This window comes from Mesoplodon mirus (assembly GCF_964341445.2).
Source record: "Mesoplodon mirus genome assembly, chromosome: X".
NCBI lineage: Eukaryota > Metazoa > Chordata > Mammalia > Artiodactyla > Ziphiidae > Mesoplodon > Mesoplodon mirus.
Genome location: NC_138981.1, coordinates 58,814,709 through 58,829,053, shown reverse-complemented (window position 1 = coordinate 58,829,053; position 14,345 = coordinate 58,814,709). Strand labels below are relative to the sequence as shown.

Sequence of the window (14,345 nt, the reverse complement as noted above, 5' to 3'; positions counted from 1 at the left end):
CTGTTCCCCTTTCCCCTGCCACGGCCCATTCATCCTCCTAGACTGACCCCTTCCCCAGTTTTCACCCTTTGTCCCAGCCAGGCCCCCTTCTACAGATTATGCCTCCCTTCCTGGCCTATTCTTCCTTCCCCAGCCAGCATTCTCATCCCTATAAAAGGCGCTCTTCTCACAATGCGTCCAAATACCTAGTTTTCTCAGGGACTTCCTCTTCTCAGACAGCTGGCTATCTGAAAATGTATCTGATGCACACATTTACACAGCGAGCTATCTGGCAGGATTTCTATATTTGCATTTTGAAAAGAGATTCCCCCCAACACACGCCCTGCCTTCAAAAAAAAAAAAAAAAGAAAAAAACAGTGGCACTTCTTTCCCTCCTGCAACTAGCCCTGGACTGGCAAGTTTTTGAAAGTGCAAGTACTTTGTCATGCATAGCAATGAGAACATCCTTAACTGGAGCCATTTCATGATGTTTTCACTGAGTGAAACATCAACTCAGGATAGCTTCAACTATCTTATTCCTCCCTATATCCTTCCCTGGGAGATATTCCACTCCAGACCACCATCAGGACTGCAGGCCCATTCCTCCTTCCAAAAGCCTCATCTGTCACTGTGTCCTCCCCCTTCCCTCCTGCTCCCTAACCCTCCAGGATTCCTTTGCTGAAGTCGATCCTGGGATACAAACTCTATATGAACTCAGTCAGCTATACAAAAATAGAAAACCAGGTATTTTTTTAAACTGCTTTTATTCTTTAAACAAACTACTGTTCGCCTTTTCCCCTTCGTATGTTTTAGTTTAGAACATTTGGTGTGTACAAAGAATTTTTTAAATGAATGTAAGTAATCTCACTGAAGTACAGAACCTAAAGGTTAAATTTTTTTAAATTGTTTACTGCAAATCATTTCACTTTTACTTTTTTTTGGCAAATTCAAGATATCAACAAGTCTCAAATATCAACAAAAGTATATTGCTCATTTTTTGTGCTTCATAGCAGTTGCAGATATAACAAAATGAATCAACGACTTTAATACTTTTTAAAATCTCTCTTTAAATACTTTTTATCTCTAAGAATTAAGGAAAACGACTAAGTTCAGATCTTTCACACTCATACCAGTTGTAGATAGAACAAAGTGGACCAAGTGCTTGAACAGCGTTATACCCTTTTATGTCTGAGAATAAAGGAAACTTACTAGTTGATGTCACCCCTCACAGTCAGTTAAACTACCTATCAGTTTGTCTCTTCTTACTTCACATCAGTTGCAGATATAATGAAATGAATCAACTACTTGAATAAAGTCATGTCCTTTCTTATATTTAATAAAGGAAATTAAATTGAGATCTTTCACATCTTAGAGCAAGCCTTATCTAGCCTATCAGTTTCGGTAAATCTACTTTCTACATTTAACGCTTACATTTAACTTCTAAAGTTAACAAACATTATTTAGAATTCAGAAAACATCTAAACAACTGTCATTAATTTGCAACCATACAAGGTTTTATGAAAAAACAAAACAAAATACTAGGGCTTCCCTGGTGGCTCAGTGGTTAAGAATCCTGGGGACACGGGTTCCAGCCCTGGTCGGGGAAGACCCAACCCCACATGCCGCGGAGCAAGAAAGGTGGGAACTTGGCATAGTCACTCCGCTAGGGTAGGACGGTGCAGATGTCTTCCTGGTCACCGGCCTCCGGTTCCCCTAACCCCGTGAAAGAAGCAACCCAGGGACGATCGAGGAGGATAGAAGAGCGAGGGAGGAAGAAGGGGGGGCGGGGGTGGAGAGAGGGGGTGAACTCTGAGTAAAATGAATCAACAAAACCCTGAGAAAACCGAAGGAAAAAAGCGGAGCCTGCTGAGGAGACGCGGCGGCGGCAGCTTCGGCTCCAACGGCAGCCGCCACGGCGATGGCGGCAGCGGGCCTACAAGAGACGGCAGGCCAGGCACCTGACGGAGCCGGTGTCGAGCGGCTTCACCGAGTTGTAGTGCTCCCCGCAGGTGGAGGAGCTCTTGTAGACCAGGGTGAGCGGCTTCTTGGTGTACTCCTCTCCGTAGACGACGGCGGGCGAGTTGGCCTGGATCACCTCGATGGGGGTCTGCAGGACGTGCGACAGGGCCCTCAGCTCGAGCTGGCCTCCACACGACGTGCTGAGCACGATGTCGTCGCAGTAGCTCAAGAAGTCGTCGCGGCTGCAGGCGTCGCCGGTTTCGGGGTCGCTGTAGAAGGGCAGGAAGTCCTCGACATGCTTCCGCATGTACTCGGCGGTGCGCCTCCGCAGGCTCTCCACGGTCACGGAGAACACCAGCTGGTCTTGGATGGCGCGGTACATGCAGTGGCCGTCGGCCGGGATAGCCTTCATCTCCAGATTCCTGGCCCACAGGATGCCGTCGAGCTTCCTTTCCTCGTCATGGCGGAAGCTGGCCAGATGCTCCATCTCAGCCTTGGCCATCCTCTCCTGCCTTTCTCTCTCGAGGGCCACCTTTCTTTCGCGCCTTCTCTGTGCCCTCGAGAGGTGAGGAGGCTTGTCCTCGAGATCCAGCTTGCCCAGATCTTCAGTGACTGAATCGAGGTTGCTGTTATCAGGGAAACTCTCCTGGAACTTCTGCAGCTCCTGCTGCTGCTTCTGCTCCATCTCGGCCTCGAGGCGGGCCACATCGAGGAGCAACTGCTTTCTTCTCTTCTCGTCCCTCTTGGGGACCGAGCTCTTCATGCCCTGAATGTGGGCCTGCAGCTCTGCCTTCTCGCGCTTGTGGCGTCGTAACATCCGCTGATGCTCACTCTGTGCATCTCCCATGATGTTTAAGGGCAGGCGAGAATCGAAGTTTGGTGGCTGAAGTACCGCTACAGTTCGCGTCAACAGTCTAACCACCCAACCGGCTAGAGCTCCTCAGCCTCCCGTGGCGGCTGTACTCTCTTCCCCTCACCCGCGGCTGCCCTCACTCTATTAACGGCCCTCTCTGCCATTGGCCACTGTCTCTCCACGGCTACGCCTCCTAAACACTCCTGGCACTAGGATTGGCTGTTGGGAGACACTACGTATGCCCCCAGTAGACCCCGTAGCAAGGGGTGCTTCCGGTTTTAGCGGGGTTCCTGTCCCGGATGTAAAATCCCGCCTTGGTGCATCATGTGCAGCAACTGAGCTTGTGGAGATTTTCGTGGGCTCTGAACTGCGTACTTCACTTCCTAGCCTGAACACAGTGCAGACACTGGTCGTGCTTGAGAATCACATGACAAATACTGTTACACCAGATGAATGTGCCCTTGACACCGGACTTCCCATTGCTCCCAGTGTTCAGGAGGCAATGTGGCTCTCTCCAGTTCTTTAGTTGCCTTGACTGATGAACCCTTAATTTTGTGTATCAGAACAAGATATTTCCTTATGTTCCTGGGAACACAGAATCCTTTCAGTTTAGGCCTCAAATCCACCCTGTCCCATCTCAGTGTGAGAAAGCAACAACCTTAAAGTTCACTACAGCTGAGCAGACTTCGTCTTGTGCCAACAGAATGCACCTACCCTAAACTCCCCTTCTCCTGGGTTCCCAGCTTCCAAAATGGGCTCCCATGAAGCATGACAGTTGGCCTTCATCAAGCCACTTCCTTCTGATTATTTTGAATCTCTAAAAGTTCTAAAAAATAAAATAAAGTAAAATAAAATCCCTAAGCTCTTTCAAACATGCTCTCATCCTGCCCCACTCTGCTCATCTGTATCGTGAATTCCCAAACAGGAAGGCTCTTGAGACAACCTCCTCCCTGTTACAAATGAGGAAAGTGGACATTTGTCCAAGTTTTTACATATATCAAAACTTCAGTCGTTTTTAGTGCTAACTAGGATTCCATGATATGGATGTACTGTAGTTCACTTAACCATTCACCTGTTGAAGGACATCTGGGCTGTTTCCAGTTTGGGGTTGTTACAACCCCTGCTATAAACATCCATATACAGGTGTTTTGTGTGAGCACAAGGCTTCATTTCTCTGGGAAAAAAATGCCCAGGAGTGCAATTTCTGGGTCATATTATAAGTGTATGTTTAGTTTGTGAAGAAGCTATTTTCCAGAGTGGTTGTACCATTGTGCGTTCTCACCAGCAGTGTATGCGCAATCAGGTTTCTCTGCATCCTCACCAGCATTTGGTGTCGTCATCATTTTTTATTTTTAGTCATTCTGATAGATGTGTAGTGGTCTCATTTTACAAATTACTTTGCAGCTTCGTTTTTCTAATGAGTACTTAAAATATGAAGCTACTTTTAGGAAAACACTGAATTAAAATTTTTTTAACTTGAATTATTCATTATAATGATTTTCTGTGTTTTAAGAAAGACTTTAACTTTTAATCAGGCTAGCTATTGTGTATGGAGGTAGCACTACCATACTGAAATTTTTAAAATTTAACATTTAGAGCAAGCCTGTTAGGGAAATTTTTATTCACTGGAAAAAAGTCATGGCTAATTGTTTTTTCATTAAAAAAAGAAAAGCATTTGCAATTTTAAATGATGTTTTTCTTAATTTAAAAAGGTCTTTTGTTTGCAGAAAAGAATACTACAAAATGATTTTAATGAGTCTCACAGTATCTAGGAATCTTTACACTGATTGATTTTTATTGAAATACAATATAAAATAAAACTGTAATATATGCTCACTGTCAATAATCTGGAGAAATTAAATTCCATAATTCTCCTGGGAGAAAACCCCTGTGAACATTTTTTTTTTTTTTTTTTTTTTTTTGCGGTACACGGGCCTCTCACCGCTGTGGCCTCTCCCGTTGCGGAGCACAGGCTCCGGACGCGCAGGCTCAGCGGCCATGGCTCACGGGCCCAGCCGCTCCGCGGCATGTGGACCGGGGCACGAACCCGTGTCCCCTGCATCGGCAGGCAGACTCTCAACCACTGCGCCACCGGGGAAGCCCTCTGTTAACATTTTGTGTTTATTCTTGCCATGCCTATTCTACTCAAATAGAACTGTTAAACAAAGAAACAACAGACCCAAAATGAAGTCACGTGTGCTATGCCCCACATCAGTAAACCAAGACTTAATACGTAACCAAATTGCAGTTTTAGCCCATCCCATGAAAGTGACTTTAACCAGTCAGTCTGGAATTTCCTGGCCAGCACTAGTGAGGTAGTCTGCCACATAGACCCCTGCCTTCCCCAAAAGGAAGGTGACCTCTGTCTGAAATAACCCCTTATTTTGTTGATGACTTCTTTGTCCCACCCCTTCTCTGCCTTTCAAAACCTTCCGTTTTGTACAGTTCCTTGGAGCTCCTCACTACTTGGTGGATGGGATGCTGTCCCATTTGTGAATTGCTGAATAAAGCCAATTGATCTTCAAATTCACTCAGGTGAATTTTGTTTGTTAACAGAACTCTAAGCGGTGCTCCCTGCCATCCTGTCTGCCTATCGCCCTCCCCACCTTGGCCTCTGGGGACCTCCCTTCTCTCTTCAAAGATCAGTGAGGGAAATACATCAAGGCTAAAAATTTGACCTGGCTCAAAGTAAAAAGTCAAAACAACAAACAACAAAGCAAAACAGAAAGTTCTTAAATTTCAAAGTTTCTGCGGCAATTTCTTTGTGTCACCAAGGTTTAGTGGTTCTGCTTTTAGACAAGGCATTGTAGTGGGCCTCAGGTCTCTGCATCAGTAGAAGCAGAAGAAAGAAACAGAAACTGCTTTGCAAATGATGCAAAACTCAAAATCCATTGTGGGTCCGATTTCAGGAAAAAATTATACTGCTTTTAATGGAATTAATGATCCCCTCATCTTAGCAATGAAGGAAGGAAGGGCCAGAGAGGGGGAGTGTTGGGCTGATGGTCACACTGCAGAATTCCACGGCTGACTCGTCTGTGTCACGTTTCCCACCGCACTGTGCTGCTGCCACACGCAGCCTTGACATGACTCTTGGCTGTAAGTCAGGCAGAACAGTCCCAACATAGCTTCTGGGGCCATCGGGAGGAATCCCTCATGAAACGGCTGTAAATTCATCTATGAGATTCAAAGAGACCTTGTACGTGCCCTCCGACAATGCCCACGTGTGAGCGAGAGACTCCTCATGAGCTCTGCAAGCCTGAAATCGCCTTGTAAAGGTGGAGGGCAGGCCTGGAGAGGAGAAATTCCTGCGGTGGAACACACGTGCATCTGCCCCTAGGGCCTGCCTCCTCCTTGGCCAAAGCAAAGAGCCTGTTCAAGCAAACTCAAGTGGATTTAAAGAAACACACTTATTTTTCCCTGAAAAAGTAATGTGTTCGGGCTTCCCTGGTGGTGCACTGGTTAAGAATCCACCTGCCAATGCAGTGGACACAGGTTCAAGCCCTGGTCCAGGAAGATCCCACATGCCTCGGAGCAACTAAGCCCGTGTGCCACAACTACTGAAGCTCGCGCGCCTAGAGCCCGTGCTCCACAACAAGAGAAGCCACCGCAATGAGAAGCCCGCACACTGCAACAAAGAGTAGCCCCCGCTCAGGGCAATTAGAGAAAGCCTCGTGCAGCAACAAAGACCCTACAAAGCCAAAAACAAAAAAAAGAAAGTAAAAATCTCATAATCTCACAATTCAGACTTCACAATTCACTGCTGACATTTGGCTTGTAGCTTTTTAGTGTTTCATTTATATATGCATGTATGTATATCTGTATGTATATTACTGTATAAATGTATATGTATACATATGTATATATAATATGATTCTTATTATAGTAAAATAAATACAATTTACCATTTTAACCAAAAGATGTGGAATTTAGACTTTACTGTCTCTGAGGATTATTTGCTTTCCTTGAAAGCAGTGGGATGTGTGTATGACAAAGAGACAGGCTGTGAACTGTGGTCAAATAGTTACCTACTAGAGAACTACAGGAGGAAGGGTGTAGAGCCCTCCCTGCATTGTCCTGCTGAAGCTCCTGTCTTATTATTATCAACTGAAAAATTCTCAGCTTGGTGACTACTGATGGGTGACACACTCTTGTCTTGCTACTGCTTTTATTTATTTATTTATTTGGCTGTGCCATGTGGCTTGTGGGATCTTAGTTCCCTGACCAGGGATTGAACTCGGGCCCTTGGCAGTGAAAGCGTGGAGTCCTAACCACTGGACCACCTGGGAAATCCCGTACTGCTTTTATTCTTAAAATTTGATTATATACTTAAAATTTTAAACTCTATTTATATTTTGAATAATCAGTGCTTTTACACCCTATTCTCAGCTGCTGAGTTGGTCTCCTTGGAGTTTCTTGTGTATCATTTCTAAGAGTCTGTGCTCACTCATATGCTCCTTTCAGTTTGGCTCAGAGGTACAAAAAGCTTTAGTGTACAAAGGTTGTATATGTGAAACTGGGGACACTCTACTTGATTGGTAATTGAAGGGATTTTTAAGGGCCTATCTCAGTGGACCTCTTCCTGAGATACTCCAGCCAGAAACCAGGGAATCACCTCTGATCCTGTCTTTGTCTTTACCCTCCTCATAAAACAAATGTTAATTCTACTCCCAGTGTCCATCACTTTGGTCCCCTGTTCTCTCCCTGCTGCCACAGCCCCAGGCCACGTCAGCGTCGTCTGTCATGGATGAAAAGACAGCCTCTCAAATCAGCCTCTTGCCTCCAATCTCTCTCCTTGCAATCCATTCTTTCCCCTAAGATTCCTTATCTCTAAAGCATAGCTCTGATGTCTCATTCCTTCTGAAAAACAAACTTTTAACGGATTCTACTGCCCCTAGGGTAACATTCTAACTCCTGAGTACAGAAGATTTTTTTCCACAAAGGATGGAGCAAGTGGCAGAAATATTCTCTCTTCTCGGATGTGGCTGGTCACTGAATCTGGGCCCTACGGGAAGGCAGCTCATGATCAGAAACTCATGACTGGGATCAGAACCCGGTTACTCCCAGGACCCCTCAGGGATGCTTGCATTCCTGGGAATGGACAAACACTCATTCACATCAGACTGCCACAGGCCCCCGAGTTCTCACTTACTCCTTAGAGAGCCCACTCCCCAGGGGCTAGAATACCCCGAGTAGCCCGTTCTTGGTTTCAAGGTAGCTGAGAAGCCCAGATAAAGCGGCTTCGTGGACATGGGAAAACACCGCTGCCGCTCCCCATTTCCTTCCGCTTTTGTTTCAAACAAAATTCTGACGTGATTTTGCAAGAACTTTGAACTCACCTCCAATTCCAGGAAAGCCTTATTAGCCTCTTCCTAGGAGGTGACTCAGTTTGGTGATGAACCTTGGTGGCTTCACCTCGGCCACCCTGGTCAATGCAGTCCCTCCCCCGCCAGCTCCCACAGATGCAAGACGGCAGGGGCTCCGGATTTTGTTTCTCACAAGCTCAAAGGAGCAACAGAGCGCGTGTGCTCATGGGCTTCACTCTGATTGGGCAGGCCCAAGCCATAGATTCACCTTGAGCCAATCACTGTGGCCCGGAAGAATCGGTGCTTTGATTGGCAGACCTGAAAGGGGAGGGTCCTGGAGGTGAACCGCTGTCACCCCAAGAGGGTGACAGGGGTTCGCACCCCCAAAAAGGAGATTGGAGGCTTTTGTGGTGATGGAGGGAAACAGACGCTGGAGATGCGAACAACCCTTCTTTACTCGTGTCTCGCCCACTGCCACCTCTGGTGTTTGCCTCCTGGGGACCTCACAGCCTGGGACGCTCTTCCCTTGAGGGCTTCCCCCCTAAATCTGAGATGAACTTTCCGAGCTTCCCGTTCCCTCTTCCTCCCTACTCCAAGCTGGCCCAGAGCATTCCCACTTCACTTCCTCATCTTCTTAACTGGACCACAGCACTTAAGGCTGGGCCTTGGGTTGGCAGTCACTTGGATTTGTGTGCTTCTCATCTCCGAGGCCGTGAGGCTGCCATGGAGAGCACAAACTCAGTCTTAATTATTTTGGGGCCCCTACCCAGCCAGCAGTGCCTGCTAGTAGAGATACTCAGTGTATTTGGTTGAACTGATTAGGATACTTAAACTGTTTTCAAGCCCCCTCAAATATGTCAGAAGCACTATTTACACACTTGAGAATGTATTCCAGTGTTTCTAGGCTATTCATTAGAACAGGTCCCTTGGGCAACTCTGCAAGCCCGCTCAACCGGTAGTTTTGCACTTAGGAACAAGGGCTGGAGTCAACATTGCAGTTGCGGTGTCTCCACCTTAGGCTATTCCTGCAGCTCCACAATACTGTTGTGTTTCCAAACTCAAGACTCATCAGGGCCATCCCTGGGGGAGGGATGAACATTTCTGTGGTCCTAGAAAGAGGACTCAACTGAGTAAAAGAGGCCTGGCAAATCTCCTTTAGTGCTCCCCCAGCTCCCGGCCCAGGCCTTCCCCATGCCCAGGGGCTTCTGTGGTTCTCTTCTGGCTCACTCCCCACCTCTAAGTAAAAGAAACCTCTTTTGTTTTCAAATTTCTTCTAAATCCCCATTAGACGCTTGAATGGCCTGAAAACCTCTGAGGTGGTGGCTATCCAGCCTGGGCTTACACATCTCCAATAACAGAGAACTCACCACCTTGTGAGATGGTTTTTCATATCTTTGAATAGCTCTGATTATCAAAACATTTCTTTCTTACGCCAAACCAAGACTGCTTCCCTATTGTTTCTGCCATGTAGTGTTGTGGGGTCATACACAATGTTCAGAGACATTTCCTAGATTTGTGTGAGTGTGTGTGTGTGTGTGTGTGAAGGAGAGAGACAGAGACAGAGAGATAGAGAGACAGAGAAACCAAGACAGACGCAGAGGGAGCTGGAAGGGCCTACAGAGATCATCTAGGTCAATGGTTAACACACTGTTTTGGCAAGATTAATTCAGGAGCAGTAAACATATTTAAGGGGCACATCTTTCCTATTCAAAGTCAAGTTGGGACTTGATGGCTGAGTTAATGAGCATATGCATAATCCCCCTAGGAGATACCCACCGAAATAAAACAGAATCAAAATGAGATAAGAAGATGTCTTCTTTTTCCAAGTAGGAACAGGCCACAGACGCAGAGCACAACCTTGGTATCTCCATATGCAAAATAATTTAAACCAAAGTAAAAATGAAGACGCCAGGAAAAAAAGGCAGAAGCTACCTGGCTCCTCCCACGCCCTCCCCGACCCCATGACAAAAGGCCAGTTCACTATTTCTGTTTCCCTTGTTTTCTATCTGTTGCTCCAAGGGCTAGGTTTTCTCTTTCCTTTATTCTTTTTTTTTTAATCTTCTAAATGGGAGCATAGGCAATTCGCTTTTAGTTCTACTGGTGGTTATTTTTATGACGGTAAGCCCCACGCTTAAGCCTACAATTCTCAATTTTTCAACTTCAAAACTGAAATGGTATCTTTGATTCACCCTCTGAGAGATAAGAAAAATTTCACATTTACTCTTTACCTCCTGACTGTTTTGTCTAATTTTTGTCCCTATCTATTTTAGATAAATTATGGTTGTTTTACACAGCATAGCTTTTCTTCCAAGGACTCTACCTGACTGTCAGAGTCTCACTTCAAAGAAAGGCCCAGGCGCAGTTTCACAAGCGAATGGACTGTTTCAAACTTTCAAGGAGCAGATAATTCCTATGATATTTAAATTATCCCAGAGGAAGAGGAAGAAAGGAAATAGTGTTTTGAAATCATTTTTTTCTAGGTTTTAGATGATACATAGATACAACTTTCTACTTAAAAATTCAATGATATAATGGATAAACAAAATGTGGTATATACACACGATGGACTATTATTCAGCTTTAAAAAGGAAATTCTGACACCTGCTACAACGTGGATGAACCTTGAAGACATTATGCTATGTGAAATAAGCCAGTCACAAAAGGACAAATATTGTATGATTCCACTTATATGAGGTACATAGAGTAGTCAAATTGAGAGACAGAGAGTAGAATGTTGGTTGCCAGGGGCTGGCAGGAGAGAGAATGAGGAGATATATAGCCTTGCAATAAAAAAATCCAACTCTATCGAAGGACATAGTTTAAAAGGAAAAAGCTCAACACCTTCCTCCTCCCACCCACCCATTTCTTTCCCTCTCCCTAGAGGAAACAATTCATATGGATGATCCAAAATTTACTCAGCTAGTCCTCACTGAGGATATTTAGGTTGTATCTAGAGTTTTACTTGCACAAACAACACTCTAATGAATAGCCTTGAAATATACTGCCGTATAATACGTATACCTGTAGTATAGGTCCCTGGATATGGACTGCCAGTTCAAAAGCTATGTGCGTTTTATTTAGCGAGTTAGTTAGGTTTAGATTTATTGATTAACTCATATAGTTCAAAATATCAGCCATTTAAGAGATCACACAGTGCAAAGCTCCGTCCCATCCTTTTCCCCCAGCAACTTGGTTCCCCTCCTCAAAAGCAACCAATAGTATCATTTAAAATATATTCTTTAGTCATGTACAAGGGAAACAGTATGTTTGAGAATGCCTGTTTCTGCATTCTCCCATCAACACAGCATATTATCAAACTTGACTTCTTTGCTAATCTGACTGATGAAAAATGGTATCTCATTCAATGTGTATTTATTTAATTTGTAATATTATGAGTAAAACCGATGGTTACTAAAGCTGGGAGACCATGCCAGCCTCCCTCTGCAGCTTCTTTCCCACAGCTCCCTCACCTGTCACCTCTATCCTCCAGCTCCACTGAACACGGACACACCATGTTCTTTTTTTTTTTTTTTTTTTAATGTGGACCATTTTTTTTTAAAGTCTTTATTGAATTTGTTACAACACTGCTTCCCTTTTGTGTTTTGGTTTGTTGGCCTCAAGGCACGTGGGATCCCAGCTTCCCGACCAGGGATCGAACCCTCACCCCCTGCATTGGAAGGCAAAGTCCCAACCTCTGGGCCACCAGGGAAGTCCCGACACCCTGTTCTTTCACTCCTGCCTTTGCTCTGGCTGTGTCCTCTGCGAGCTCCTCCTAAGCCTCCCTGCCACCCCAGGTCTGATGAAGTGTCCTTCCTCTGTGCTTCCTTTCATCACAGCACTGGTCATGCTGCCTTCTGTTTATTTCTGTCTATTTTCCCATCTGCCATTTCTACTAGATGGTGAGCGCTGGGACTGGATCTTTATCTCTCTACCTCTACTGTTTATCACCATTCTCTTCAGTAAATATGGAGTGAATGGATGAATGGACAGCTGGCAGTTTCACATGGAGGTCACTGGAATGCAGTTATTCTGTGTGACTGGCTGAAACGAGATTTACCCTCTCATAAGAATGTCATATATGTGGAAGGTGGCACTTGAAATCAGTGGTGAAATGGTGGATTATTCAGTAAGTGGTGTGGGGCTAACTGGTTAATTACCATAATTGGAGAAAATCAATTTATGTCCTTGTCTTCCACCCAAGTAATTTCCAGGTGGATATGTTAAATAGTGTTAAATATAAAGAGAAAGCATAAAAAACTTGAAAGTATATACGAATATTGATCCAACCTCGGGATGGGGAAGCCCTTTCTAAGCAAGATACCAAGACAGAAACCATAAAGAAAAAGATCGATAGATAGACCCCATTACAATTTTAAACTTGAGCACACGCAAAAAGTCAGAAACAACACTGAGAGCCTAATAATGTACGGGAAAAACTGTTTTTAAAAAATATCCGAATGAAAAGTGGAAGGACCTATTAAAAATCCGTAAGAAGAAGACAAACTTACCCATAAAAAATTAAGCAAATGTCAGGAACAGGCAATAAATTAAGAATTATTTGTTCCAGCATGAATGAAATAGACATGCTAACAAATACTTAGAGGAATATTCTACCTTACTAGTAATCAACAAAGGGTCAACTAATACAGCATCTTTCACCTAACAAATGAGCAAAGATGATAATTTTCAGTGTTTGCAACTATATGGGAAAATAACACTCTCACACCCTGCGAGTGTACATTGGCTCACTCTTTCTGGAGGGCAATTTACCAGTATGCATTAAAAGCCTCTCCTTTGGACCTAGATCACTTCTAGAAATCTTATCAAAGGGGAATAATCAGAAATATAGACAAAGACTCAGCTACAAGGATATTACAGTCGCATATTTGTAGCAGTGAGAAACTGAAAGCAATCTAAATGTCCAGCAATAGAATAGGACAAATAAATTGTGGCACATTCACAGGCTAGAATGCAGGCATTCAAATCATCGTATTGAAGACTAAGGAGAGAAGGAAATGCTTATAATGTATTGTTAAGTTAAAAAAAAAAAAGTAGTCCAAATAGAATGATACCAGTTTGGTTTTTTTTTAAATACGCATGTCTATGTGTGTGTGTAGAAAAAGGGTGGAAGGAAGGAAGATACTGACTGGCCTGAGGAGTCCCCGCACACAGGCCCCCCTGTCCCCAAGAGGACACTCTGGTAAGCCCCAGTGGGATTTGCTTTCACGCTGCAGCCCAAGAAGTTTTGGCTTCCACTGTAGGACCTGCGGGAAGAGGCCAAGTGGCTCCAAAATTACTGTAGACAGAGTGAAGGGGTGGTTGCTGCCACAGCTGATAGTGTTATAGTGTTAGGCCCCTAGGTAATGATACATTTATTGCACATTTTATACATATTTTCATTTAATGTACCTAACATCCCAAGAGATACCTCTAAGACGGGCATTAACTGTCCCATGTTACTGATGAGGTAACTGAAGCCCAGAAAGATTAGATGACTTAATCCAAGTCACAAAGCTAGGAAGCGGGTATATGAGCTGGGCTTCAAATCCAGATAGGTGTCCTTGTCTTTGGCTGCTAAGGCAAAAGTGCATGATCATGAGGAGTAAATGAAGAATGGTAAGTAAATGAATGAAAGCTGCTTCTGGAATTGAACCCCTTTGGGAACAGTACCCCATGGCTTTTGCACACACAATTGCCCAGAACAGTCAACTGTCCTCAGTGACTGTGGTCACTGTTACAAAATGGAACAGACTGCAAATCCCTCATGTCCTGCCAGATCCCACAGCGAAGGCCCCTTCTTGGCTTGTGCTCTGGGCCTGGTTGGAATCTGGCCTGGGTTTACTCTTCCCCATCCTTCCAGCTGAAGGCAGACCCAGTGGAGGAAGCTGGGACAGGCCCAGTGAGATCTTAAGGGTTCCCTAGACAGAAATAGTTATTTCTCTTGTATTTAGGGAGAAAGAAGCCTGTAAAATGGGACTCTGCTGGTTTGTTTGCTGCCTTCTGCTGGGCAGAATTCCGTGGGCAGCACCAGGCCCTCCCCCCACTCCCAGCAAGGCCCACATTATCCAGGCAGTGCCCTCTTCACCAACCTATGCCCTCTTCCGCGGCCATGCCCCCTTCCTTGGCCAGTGCACCCTGCCTTCACAACAGTGCCCCCTCTGCATCCAGCCCCTCCCAACTTTATGTGCAGATAACTTCCCTAGCGAGTGCCTCCTCCCCTAGCCAGGTGCCACTCCCTAGCCCTTCCCCAT

The 14,345-nt window shown here is 44.9% G+C and overlaps 1 protein-coding gene across 1 annotated transcript; it reads right to left on the bottom strand.

Moving 5' to 3' along the window:
• Window positions 1-1,525: 1,525 nt before the first annotated feature.
• LOC309797290 (OTU domain-containing protein 6A-like) lies at window positions 1,526-4,313 on the bottom strand. The gene has a single exon (XM_082610890.1). The coding sequence runs from the start codon at window positions 2,783-2,785 to the stop codon at window positions 1,913-1,915; it is 873 nt and encodes a 290-aa protein (XP_082467016.1). The 5' UTR covers window positions 2,786-4,313; the 3' UTR covers window positions 1,526-1,912.
• Between the last annotated feature and the right edge of the window lie 10,032 nt (window positions 4,314-14,345).

What these genes read in the sequence shown, in the direction of transcription:
- LOC309797290 (XM_082610890.1), bottom strand. Translation starts at nt 2,785, where the DNA reads ATGGGAGATGCACAGAGTGAGCATCAGCGGATGTTACGACGCCACAAG.